Consider the following 12,236-nt stretch of genomic DNA (forward strand, 5'->3'; position numbering starts at 1 on the left):
ACCTCACTTTTTTTTTTAAACGAGACTTTTCAGACTTTCTTCATAAATATTAAAGAAGAACAAAAGTACAACAACAATTTTCCCTTTGCAGGTCCCCTTTAAAATCCATTTAGTGGCTAACTTCACACTGATAAGTTGGTAGACATTGGAATAAACCAAGGGAAAAAATTATAGGGGAACAAAGTTGCCATTCCACAGCTCAATCCCTTGCTGTGTAGCAATCTTTTCAGACATTACCCTCAAAGAATGAACCACTAGAACATCTGAGTCATCCCATTGTCTCTGATTCCCAGCATACTTTCATTTCAGGAAGCCTTGAGTTAAACATTATTTAATTAGTGGTAACTGCACAAAGCACTTATCCTAGCATATACCACTAAGAAAAAGAGGAAGAAACCTCAGAAATTGTCTGAGAAGAGAGAGACAGAAGAACAAGAGATACACTGTCAGAGCAAAGGATAAAAGTACGACCCCTAAGGTAACTGAAAACCACAAGGGCACTGATAAATCCCAGGGAGCCTTTTGTCGGTTTCCTTATAGCTAGCACTGAAGTGGACTGAAGTCAGAGATCTGTCTGCATAGAGCTCCTCCTGATAAGTATTTTTGTTTCTTATTTATCTTGCTGGTCTTTATTACATTGTTACTTTGTTAGATTTTCTATCAACTAAAATTTTGGTGACTTTGAGTAGCAAATAAAAATATTATTTCCATTTTATAGGTGGAAAAACTGAGGCATAGAGGGGATAAATGATTTGACCAATGTTGCTAAGGAGTCAGTAGCATATCTCAAGTCTCTCAGTTCTGGGCTTTAACCACAACTTTAATCTATTGGTTCTGCAAGGTACTGTACACGGGCACTTTGCTTTATCCTTTCAATGATAAATATGCTTGGCTGCTACTATAATACTGAATGGGATTAGTAAGAAAAGGAGCCCAAACCCCCAACCAAAACAGAATTTCTTTGTATATCTTTCTCCTGCAATCTTCTGTATTCATTGGCTGGCCTGGAGGTGGGCTTTGACTAGTAAAAGTACAATGCATTGTCACATGGGCGATTGAGTTCAAGACAAGGATTGGTGTCTAAAGAAGGATTTAATTATTTGCACAGATGTTAAATAACTGAATTTTAAAAATATAGTGTTGGCATCCCAGCACATTCCTGAACATAGGAGCTGACATCATAGAAGTATAGAACTGGCAGAGACCTTGATAGGTCATCTAGTCCAGTCCCCTGCTCTGAGATAGGCCTAAGACTATCACTGAGGGGTTTGTCTAATCTGTTCTGATAAAGCTCCATTGACGGGGATTCCACAAGTTCCTAAGTAACTTGTTCCAGTGCTTAGCTACCCTTACAATTAAGAAGTTTTTCCTAATGTCTAACCTAAATCTCCATTACTACAATTTAAGCCCATTACTTCTTGTCCTCTCCTCAGTAGATAAGAGGATCCATTTATTACACTCTTTTTTCTAACATACTTGAAGCCTGTTACATGCCCCCACTCCCCTCCATCTTCTCTTCTCCAGACTAAACAAACCCAATTTTTAGAATCTTTCCTCCAGGGCCGGCTCTAGGTTTTTTGCTGCCCCAAGCAAATAAAAAATTGGCTGCCCCCCAGCCCAGCCCTGGGCTCTCCCCCCCCAGTGCCCTCCCCCACCCACACCCCTGCCACCCCAGCCCTGGGCTCTCTCTTCCCCCCCACACACACACCCTACCATCCCAGCCCTGGGCTCCCCCTCCACAAACGTGACCTCCTCGTTTACCACAGCAATCCCCATTTACACTTGCAGTGGGGATCAAACCATTTTTCCTATTTTTATATCACTTTAGTATTAATCTCACCCTCCCCATCCGCCGGCAACCTCATCTTTAGTGCTCCAAATGCACATGGAAGACACAGGGACTAACCCTCAAACCTTGTACCCAGAAAGGGATGGGGCTCTAGTAAAGAGGGTTCAAGCAGCGGAGCAGGTGTGGGGGTGCTTGGGGGCTCTACACTGGCAGAGAAGCTGGGTGTGATGTACTCACAGAGGAGGAGAAGGGGTATCAGGAGGGTTGTAGGAGAAGAGGTGCAGGGGAAGGGGGAGGTGTGGGAGGAGAGGGCTGGGGGAGGGTACAAGGGGAGAGGTGCAGGTGAAGAGAGAGTACAAGGGAAAGGGGTGCGTCGAAGGAGCGATGGGGGGAGGTACAAGTGGAGGGGCTGTGAGCAGGACGGGGGGTGTAAGGGCTGAGAGGGGCAGGCACTGACAGCTGCTTCCCCAGCCCCACGCAGGCAGAGCCAAGAGGACAGACACTTGCCCGAGCTGCGGGGGTCCCCCAGCAGGGCAGTATCCCCCACTGCCCCGCTCAGAGCCAGGCTCTGCCTCTCCCCGCCCAGGGCAGGCAGCGTGGGGCTGAGGCGGGGGAGACTCAGAGCAGAGCAGCAGCGGTGGCGGCAGCAGGACCTCTCCCACCTCCCTGCATCTCGGGCCCCAGTTCCTTCCCTCCCCGGCTCCTCACACCCAGGCTGGACTGCGGTTCAGGCTGCCCTGCCGCTGGGGAGCCCGAGCATCATCCTCCGGAGCTGAGCCCCTCTCGCCGCGGCAGCCCGGGCCTGGCTCCGGGGGATGATGCTCGGGCTCCCCAGCGGCAGGGCAGCCTGAACCGCGGTCCAGCCTGTGCGACTCAGGCTGCCGTGAGCGCCATCTAGCGACTGCAGCCAGAACTGCAGTGTCAGTTCCAGCTAAGCCTGAAAGCCTCAGCTGACAAAGAACATGTTGGTCCAGGGCCAGCTCCCGGCTTTTTGCTCCCCAAGGGAAAAAAAAGGGGGGGGAGAGTGACGCCCCTTGGAAAGTGCCACCCCAAGCACATGCTTGGTGCTCTGGTGCCTAGAGCTGGCCCTTCTTTCCTCATAGGTCATGTTTTCTGGTCCTTTAATCATTTTTGTTGCTCTCCTCTGGACTCTCTCCAACTTGTTCACATCTTTCCTGACGTGTCATGCTCTGAACTGGACACAATACTCCAGTTGAGGCCTTACCAGTGCTGAGCAGAGTGTAAGAATTACTTCTCTCCTCTTACTTACCATACTCCTGCTAATACATCCCAGAAGGATGTTCGCTTTTTTTGCAACAGTGTTACATTTTTTAGTCCTATTTCATTTGTGATCCACTATAACCCCCAGATCCTTTTCTACAGTACTCCTTCTTAGGCAGTCATTTCTCATTTTGTATTTGTGCAATTGATTATTCCGTCCTAAGTACAGTACTTTGCATTTGTCCTTATTGAATTTCATCCTATTTATTTCAGACCATTTCTCCAATTTTCAAGATTTTGAATTCTAATCCTGTTCTCCAAAGTGCTTGCTATCCTGTTGCTACCCCTCCCAGCTTGGTATCTGTGACGGGTTCCCAAGGTACAACCTGGAACTGGAGTACTGCTGAGCCTATCAACCTAGGCTCCGTCTCTCACACTGTACTGCTGTGACAAGCTGCAAACATCTAGTAGGTACTGCACTTACACAGACATCCACATGCAGGGACACATCCAACTGAGTTACATGAATGATTTTCCCAGACGCTTATTAACTAACAATAGAGAGGCTCCAGGCAACCCTAAGCTGTACCATCTTGCACTGGTCAGAAGCCTGAGCAGTATACGTTCATTACCCAGTATATTAGGGGGCTTATTCTTTCACCTTCTCACTTCCCTGGTCCTTCTTGCATGAACAGAGAGCAAAAATACCCGAAGTCCGAAGGTGCAAACAATTCAATGTTTATTGGGGTGAACTTCCAGCAAGCATGATTCCAGTTTCCTTCCTTAGTGTCCCCTTTCCCAGCTCTGGCACCACAGAGCCTTGCCTGTGTCCCTGTTCCTATTCCCATCCCCGTTCCCATTCCCCGCTTAGCAAAACATGAGCCCAATTCCCCACCCCAGTCCCTGTTACCATTCCCCCCCCCTTACTTCCTGATTGACTGCAGACTATATAGTAAAACTTTAGTTCTGCTTAGCTATACCTTAACCAATCATTTTACTGAAATTTAACTAACTAATCCTAACATATTGTAACATGGTTATTTAACCAATTATATCCCACCACCTTAATTGGTTTACACCCAACAAAATTAATTATACATCAGACAGAAACAATCACAGAACCAGACAGATTATACAGACAAACAATAGGGAAGTGGAGACTACAGTGATAGAATACAGAAATGAGGATTTCATATCCCAGCTATTGATATGTGAGTTCTTGCCAGAGAGGATGCTATCAAACTAAGTTTCCTTTTACATCTTCTAGGCTCTTCCCTTTCTCTGGAGGTGATAGGAATATCAGGACAGGATTGTATTCCTAACAGCCCAATAGCATCTTATTTCAATGTGACTCGTTTGGAATGTAAGGATGTGACCATACACTTCCCAGTTTATGGCTGGCCTCTGCTGCTTAGCTGAAGGCCTTAGCCTAAGACCCTGGCCTCAGACTGTTACAGTAAGAGAAGTCCCTTACACCAGCTGACAGTGATTTTGATTCTCTCTTTTATACTTCTATAACTAGCTAAGAATACACCTAAATTCTTAAAAAATAGGCCTTTACAGACAGGCATGAATATCTATATCCTAACACACCCCTCCCTCAATGTGGAGAGGACAGTCACCAGTTTTTGCTCGTGAGCTGAGGTTTCCCAAGCACTTCAAGACAATTACACTGCTTTAGGTAAAACATAAAACAGGATTATTAACTACGGATAGATTTTAAGTGATTATAAGTAGTAGGCATAAAAGAACAAAGATGGTCACCAAACAAAATAAAAATAAGTGCACAATCTAAATCTTAATCCTTATTACATTAGGCAGTATTCCAGTCATGTGAATGAACCTATGATGCCAATATGTTGTAACTGTGTTTTTTCACTAGTATTTCTAGTTCTTCCTGTGTATTCCCCATACTTCTTGCACTAGAATGCAGACATCTAAGATGTTCATTAAATTGTCCCTCTATTCCCTCTGGTATCTCCTTTGTCCCCACTGTGATTGTCCATGTTCCCCCCAGAATCTGACCCTTCGCCCACGTCTCCATGTTCTGGACTTACCTGTGGCCTTTTGTCTCCTGCCCCCATCAAACCTAGTTTAAAACCTGCCTAGCCAGTCTGTATCAAAAGATACTCTTCCCCTTCCTTAATAAATGGACCCCATATATGCTCAGAAGTCCTTTTTCTTGGATCAGCACCCCACGGCTGAGGAAGCCGAAGCCCCTTTGGCAATACCATCCACACAGCCATGCATTTAGCTCCAGGATCCTCGGAACACATACTATCTAGCCCAGTATCTTGCTACCTGCCCTATTGGGAAACACGCTATTGATGAGATCCTCAGCTGGCATAGACTAGTGCAGCTCCATGGATTTCAGGGGAGCTATGCTGATTAATACAAGTGAGGATATAGTGCTACAGGCCCATCTACCAAACAGGAACTGAACAGTGAGGAGCTTTTATTAATAGGTAACCATCATTACATACCTATTCTGTTACGTTGCTAAAATTTAGTAAAAATTTTCTTCACAAGTAATGCAATGTAATTAATAAAAACCATTTTGACTGTCTAAATTCTCATGGTCTAGTTTGAAATTTGACCCATTCTGTCCAGTGTTGAGAAGTGTCAGTGTACATTAAGCAAGGATGTTCTAAACCTTTCAGATCATTCCACAGGGGCAAGATGAACTGGCAACTGGTCATTTCTGGATTAGTCATCCTGCCCATTAAACTAGTAGGGACATCCTTGTTTCTCATCTATTGTGAGTATCAATGTGCATTTGTAATTTTCAGTTATTATTTATTGATTTTATAGCACTTTTCTTCTAGCAGCTGATACTTTCATGTGTGTGTTGTGTAGTGTGGGATATTACAATGAATCTCAGCATCTCACAAAAACCAAACTAGGCACAAAATACCCCCAAGAATGGTGCTGGGATTAGATCTAGACAGTGGTGATGTGTCCTAGGAATACTCCTCTGTGGCTCGCTGAAGAGCTGAGCAGCATCCTGAGGTAACCCAACAACCCCTCTTTGCTGCATGACTTTGTATGAGTAAAAGAATAAATGGACACAAATCAGACATCAGGAATGGTAACATACAAAAGCCACTAGGAGAACACTTCAATCTCCCTGGACATTCAATAACAGATTTAAAAGTAGCCACACTTCAACAAAAGAACTTCAAAAACAGACTTCAAAGAGAAACTGCAGAGTACAATTCATTTGCAAATTCAAAACCATTAATTTGGGCCTGAATAGGGACTGGGAGTGGTTGGCTCACTATAAAAGCAATTTTCCCTCTCCAGGTATTGACACCTCCTCATCAACTATTGAGAGTGGACTACATCCACCCTGACTGAATTGGCCTTGTTCACACTGGTTCTCCCCTCTCTTCATATATCAGTATATTTATGCCTGCATCTGTAATTTTTCACTCCTTGCACCTGAAGAAGTGGGGTTTTTAACCCACAAAACTTTATGCCCAAATAAATCTGTTAGTCTTTAAGGTGCCACAGGACTCCTCGTTGTTTTTGTGGATACAGACTAACATGGCTGCCCCTCTGATACTTTGTAAGAGTAAGCCATTCGTAATGTGCACTTTACTGTATCTTATGAGTAAAAAAGAACTGAAACCATGACTACACAATGTTCTTTTAGATAGTGTGCACTATAATAGTAAAAAGTGAGTATTATAATAAAGTATGTGTGTCGGGCTGCTGTCCCTTTGGATCTAAACCCAGAAGGCTAATAGCAAACTTTTAGATTAATTAACTGGTGAAGCTGCACTTGGTAATACCATTTCATGTGTAACTTCAGCCTCCATCTCCCATGTTATAATACAGCTCTTCCCCTTTCTCTATTACCAGCCTTAGTTTAGGGTTGTTATATTTGTTTCCCTGTCACCTTAGTATAAGACCCTCTTTTTCACATTCACTTAGGAAACCTGAGTAAAATGTTTTCCAGTGGCCACCAACACTTAGAATATGAGGATTGGAAGGGACCTCAGGAGGTCATCTAGTCCAACCCCCTGCTCAAAGGGAGACTAATCCCCAGATAGCTTTTTGCCCCAGATCCCTAAAGGGCACCCTGAAGGACTGAGCTCACAACTCTGGGTTTAACAAGCCAATGCTCAAACCACTGAGCTATCCCTCCCCGACTTCTCTAAGACTGATCAGACAGAGTCACTTTAGAAAAAAGAACAGGAGTACTTGTGGCACCTTAAAGACTAACAAATTTATTTTAACATGAGCTTTCGTGAGCTACAGCTCACTTCTTTGGATGCATAGAATGGAACACACAGACAGGAGATATTTATACATACAGAGAACATGAAAAGGTGGAAGTATGCATAACAACAGGAAAAGTCTAATCAATTGAGATGAGCTATCATCAGCAGGAGGAAAAACAACTTTTTGAAGTGATAATAAGATGGCCCATAGAAGGTCTGAGGAGAACTTAACATAGGAAAATAGATTAAATTAGTGTAATGACCCAACCATTCCCAGTCTCTGTTTAGGCCAGAGTTAATTGTATCTAATTTGCATATTAATTCGAGTTCAGCAGTTTCTCTTTGGAGTCTGTTTTTGAAGTTTTTTTGTTGCAAAATTGCCACCTTCAAGTCTGTCACTGAGTGGTTAGAGAGGTTGAAGTGTTCTCCCACTGGTTTTTGAATGTTATGATTCCTGATGTCAGATTTGTGTCCATTTATTCTTTTGTGTAGAGACTGTCCAGTTTGGCCAATGTACATGGCAGAGGGTCATTGCTGGCACATGATGGCATATATCACATTGGTAGATGTGCAGGTGTACGAGCCCCTGATGGCCTGTCTGATGTGATTAGGTCCTATGATGGTGTCACCTGAATGGATATGTGGACAGAGCTGGCATCGGGCTTTGTTGCAAGGATAAGTTCCTGGGTTAGTGTGTATGTTGTATGGTGTGCGGTTGCTGGTGAGTATTTGCTTCAGGTTGGGAGGCTGTCTATAAGCGAGGACTGGCCTGTCTCCCACGTACTCCTGTTCTTTTTATGGATACAGACTAACATGGCTTCTACTCTGAAACCAGTCACTTTAGAGTGATTCCTGATGCTTCCTTTTCAGAATTCCTGGTCTCTGTGAAGTGAGAAATGGATCACAACCCACCCAATATGTGCCCTGGATAGAAAGGATTCATGGGGGGAAGGGAAGAATTTGTTTTCCAAGGAGTGATTGTTTTAGCTAAGGGGATTTTTCACTCCTACTTGCACTAAGTGATCTCACAGCTGGAGTTTCCTCTTTCTCTGATAGCTAACAGTTTCTGCCTGGGTCACAGAGGCATAGAGAAAAACTCAGCATTTTACTCCTGGGGGAATTCTGCACCACCGCACATGCACAGAATTTATGTCCCCCACAAATTTCTTTGCTTCCCCTCAGAAAAATGACTTTCTGATAGGGAAGCAAAGGGAAGCCACAAGAGAAGTCATGCGACCCTCCCCAGCAGTATGTTTCAGGTGCCCAGCACAGTGGGACTAGGGAAAACCCGGCTGGTGGCTCCTACCCTGCACCAGGCTCAGCTGCTTGTCCCGGTTGGGCTGGGGAGGATGGGATGTCCTCTGTCCCTGCACAGCATCTGGGGCTGGTTCATACCCACTCCCAGATTTCTCTTCCAGCTGCAGGAAACTCTGCAAACTTCCACTCCCCCTGCTTCCTGCACCCATTGCTCCTCTGCTTTAGGGTGAGGGATTCCAGTACAGGGAGCTGCTCCTCCATCCGCCCAACCCCGATACATCCAAACCCCCTCATATCCAGACCCTCCCATGGAGCCTCACCCCCACCATGAATCCCACTCCCCCTGCACCTGGACTACTCCAATGAGCCACATGCACCCAGATCTGCACCCCACTGAGCCCCAACTAGCTATACGTGAGTCCCCACCCCACTGAGCCCCACTCCCCCAGCATCTGAAGCCCCCACTAAGCCCCCAACACCCAGACCCCCTTTCTGCGCTCTATTCCCCCACACCCAGACCCCCACAACTGAGCCCCAACCACCTTCACCCCACTCCAGAATCCCATTACTGTTGCACCCAGAAGCCGTCAACAAGCCCCTCTGCATCCAGATTCCCCCTGCACCCAGATCCCCTACTGAGCTGCCCACACCCAGATTGCCCCACACAGAACCCTCTCAACCCACAACTTGATCCCTCCACATTAAGCCCTTTCACACTTGGATCCTGCTTTGCTGAGCCTGCATGCCCACACCTGGTGAACCTGGAATGGAGGGGCAGGGCTAGGGGTGTTTCTGGGGCAGACCTGGTCCTTGTGCTGTGTCAGGGTTGGGTGCAGCCTCACCACTGAGTCTGTGTCCCAGGGGAGAGGGGAGCGGGGAGCTGCACAGTGATCTCCCACCTCTGTGCAGCCAGTGGCCTGTGCTCCCCAATGCCGTGCTGGAGCTTCCACATTTATCTGACAAATAAAATTTTCAGAATTTTAAAATATAATGTTCAGAATTTTAAATATTTTGGTGCATGATGCCCCTAGGAGTAATGGCATTTGTTTCTGAATTTGATGTAGTTCCGAGGATATAGGAGAGACAAGGTAGGTGACGTATTATCAGTTATTGGACCAACTTCTGTTTGATGAGAGAGTCAAGTTTTCAAGCCACACAGAGATCGTTATAAAAGATCTCTCTCACCAAAAGAAGTTGGTCCAATAAAGATTATTACCTCACCCAGCTTGTATCTCCACAGGGCATGGCAGCAGTTTGTAAAGCATGTTACAACATTTGCCTTGGTGCTGAAGCAAAGGGAGTGACTCATTTTGTGGGCATATAGGGCTTGAATCATCAGTCCTCTTCTGGGGGTAGGAAAGTGCAATGATTCCCACACAGCCAGGAGTATTCCTAGGAGGATTTCCTATGGACAAGATGTGTCTGGTATATGGAAAGTCACTTATCTTGGGAGTTAGAGTTGATCGACAAATTATTCACAAACATGCCTGATATCTGTAGAGAATTTTTCTTTGCCCATGTTTGCACCCCTTCTTACTCAGTTTTTACAAGCATATATTATCATTATTTGTATTACCATAGTGCCTAGGAGCGCAAGTCAAGGGCCAGGACCTCATTGTGTTACATGCTGTACAAAGACATGTGTGATAATCAAGTTTTGTTCTATGGACATTTATGGCAAACTAATTTCAGACCCATAGGCCTTGTCTACACTACAAGACTATTTTGAATCTACTTAAGTCGAATTTGTGGATTCGACCTTATGAAGTCGAATTTGTATATCCACAGTAAATACACTAATTCGAATTTCTGAGTCCACAGTAACGGGGCTGGCGTCGACTTTGGAAGCGGTGCACTGCAGGAAGCTATCCCACAGTTCCCGCAGTCCCCGCTGCCCATTGGAATGCTGGGTAGAGCTCCCAATGCCTCCTGGGGGAAAAATGTGTCAATGGTGCTTTTGGGTAACTGTTGTCATTGAACCGTCAATCACGCCCTCCCTCCCTGAAAGCTCCGGCGGGAAATCTGTTCGCGCCCTTCTCTTGTCGGTTACAGCACGTACGCCACAGCACTGCGAGCATGGAGCCCGCTGCGATCATCGCTGCACTTATGGCCGTTGTCAACTCCTTGCACCTTATCGTCCACCTCTTCCACAGTCAGCTGCTGAGAAATCGTGCGAGGAGGCTCCGGCAGCGCGGTGAGGACAGGAATTCACAGAGTGGCGCAGACCTCTCACAAAGCAGGGTACGCCGCACAGTGGAGATCATGGTGGCAATGGGTCAAGTTCATGGTGTGGAACGGCGATTCTGGGCCCAGGAAACAAGCACGGACTGGTGGGACCGCATAGTGCTGCAGGTCTGGGATGAATCACAGTGGCTGCGAAACTTCAGGATGCGTAAGGGCACTTTCCTTGAACTCTGTGACTTGCTGTCCCCTGCCCTGAAGCGCCAGGACACCCGGATGCGAGCAGCCCTGAGTGTGCAGAAGCGAGTGGCCATAGCCCTCTGGAAACTTGCAACACCAGACAGCTACCGGTCAGTAGCGAACCACTTTGGCATGGGAAAATCTACCGTGGGGGTTGCTGTGATTGAAGTAGCCCATGCAATCGTTGAGCAACTTCTCTCAAAGGTAGTGACTCTCGGAAACGTCCAGGACATCATAGATGGCTTCGCCGCGATGGGATTCCCAAACTGCGGTGGGGCTATAGATGGGACTCACATCCCTATCCTGGCACCAGCCCACCAGGCCAGCGAGTACATTAACCGAAAGGGCTACTTTTCAATGGTGCTGCAAGCACTGGTAGACCATAGGGGACGTTTTACCAACATCTTCGTTGGGTGGGCGGGCAAGGTTCATGACGCGCGTGTGTTCAGGAACTCTGGTCTGTTTAAACGCCTCCAGGCAGGTACTTTCTTCCCGGACCACAAAATAACGGTTGGGGATGTGCAGATGCCTACAGTGATCCTCGGGGACCCAGCCTACCCGCTAATGCCCTGGCTCATGAAGCCCTATACAGGCGCCTTGGACAGAGAGAAGGAACTCTTCAACTACCGGCTGAGCAAGTGCAGAATGGTGGTGGAGTGTGCTTTCGGATGTCTCAAGGGGAGATGGCGGAGCTTACTGACTCGCTCGGACATCAGCGAAAAGAATATCCCCGTAGTTATTGCTGCTTGCTGTGTGCTACACAATCTCTGTGAGAGCAAGGGCGAGACCTTTTTGTCCGGATGGGAGGTTGAGGCAAATCGCCTGGCTGCAGTTTACGCTCAGCCAGACACCCGTGCCGAGAGAATATCCCAGCGGGAAGCGCTGTGTATCCGGGAGGCTTTGAAAGCAAGTTTCCTCGGAGAGCAGGGTAACCTATGACTCTCCACTTGCTTTCAAGAGAAACTGACCCTGGGCCTGTGTCTGTATGTGTCGATTTCGATCTGCGGTTACATACCCCGTTCTCCAAGTTTCCCCCACTTCCAAAGCACGTTTTAAAGCAAATTAATTGTAACACTCATTATTAATAAATCTTTGTTTTACTTTGCATTTCTGTTCAGGTGTTGAAACATGGACGCATACTGTGCTGGGCACGGTGTGCACTGATGTACAGACCGCTTGTTCCATAGAGGAATGACATCCTCCTGCTCCTACATAGGTCTCTGGGGTGGGGGACGGTTGCAAGTGGTTGTGCATGAAGGGGAGGGTTTGCAGGAAGGGGTGGGTTTGCAGGAAGGGGCGAGTGGTGCCTTCTTTGGATAGGG

At 46.6% G+C, this 12,236-nt stretch overlaps 1 protein-coding gene across 7 annotated transcripts in view; it reads left to right on the top strand.

Moving 5' to 3' along the window:
- The first annotated feature begins 314 nt into the window (after positions 1–314).
- The window catches only part of LOC123366406 (C-type lectin domain family 5 member A-like), a 32,769-nt gene continuing 20,847 nt past the window's right edge, over positions 315–12,236 (top strand). For 3 of the 7 annotated variants that reach the window (XM_045010114.1, XM_045010186.1, XM_045009882.1), the window contains exons 1-2: positions 3,336–3,477; positions 5,671–5,768. In XM_045010114.1, the coding sequence (XP_044866049.1) occupies positions 5,690–5,768 (79 nt within the window). In that variant the 5' untranslated portion in view covers positions 3,336–3,477; positions 5,671–5,689. Of the gene's footprint in view, positions 479–718; positions 842–3,335; positions 3,478–5,670; positions 5,769–12,236 lie in introns of those variants that run through there. The other 4 variants (XM_045009967.1, XM_045010027.1, XM_045010268.1 and 1 more) reach the window with 4 other exon arrangements.

The sequence above is a fragment of the Mauremys mutica genome, chromosome 1 (assembly GCF_020497125.1).
Source record: "Mauremys mutica isolate MM-2020 ecotype Southern chromosome 1, ASM2049712v1, whole genome shotgun sequence".
In the NCBI taxonomy this organism is placed as follows: domain Eukaryota; kingdom Metazoa; phylum Chordata; order Testudines; family Geoemydidae; genus Mauremys; species Mauremys mutica.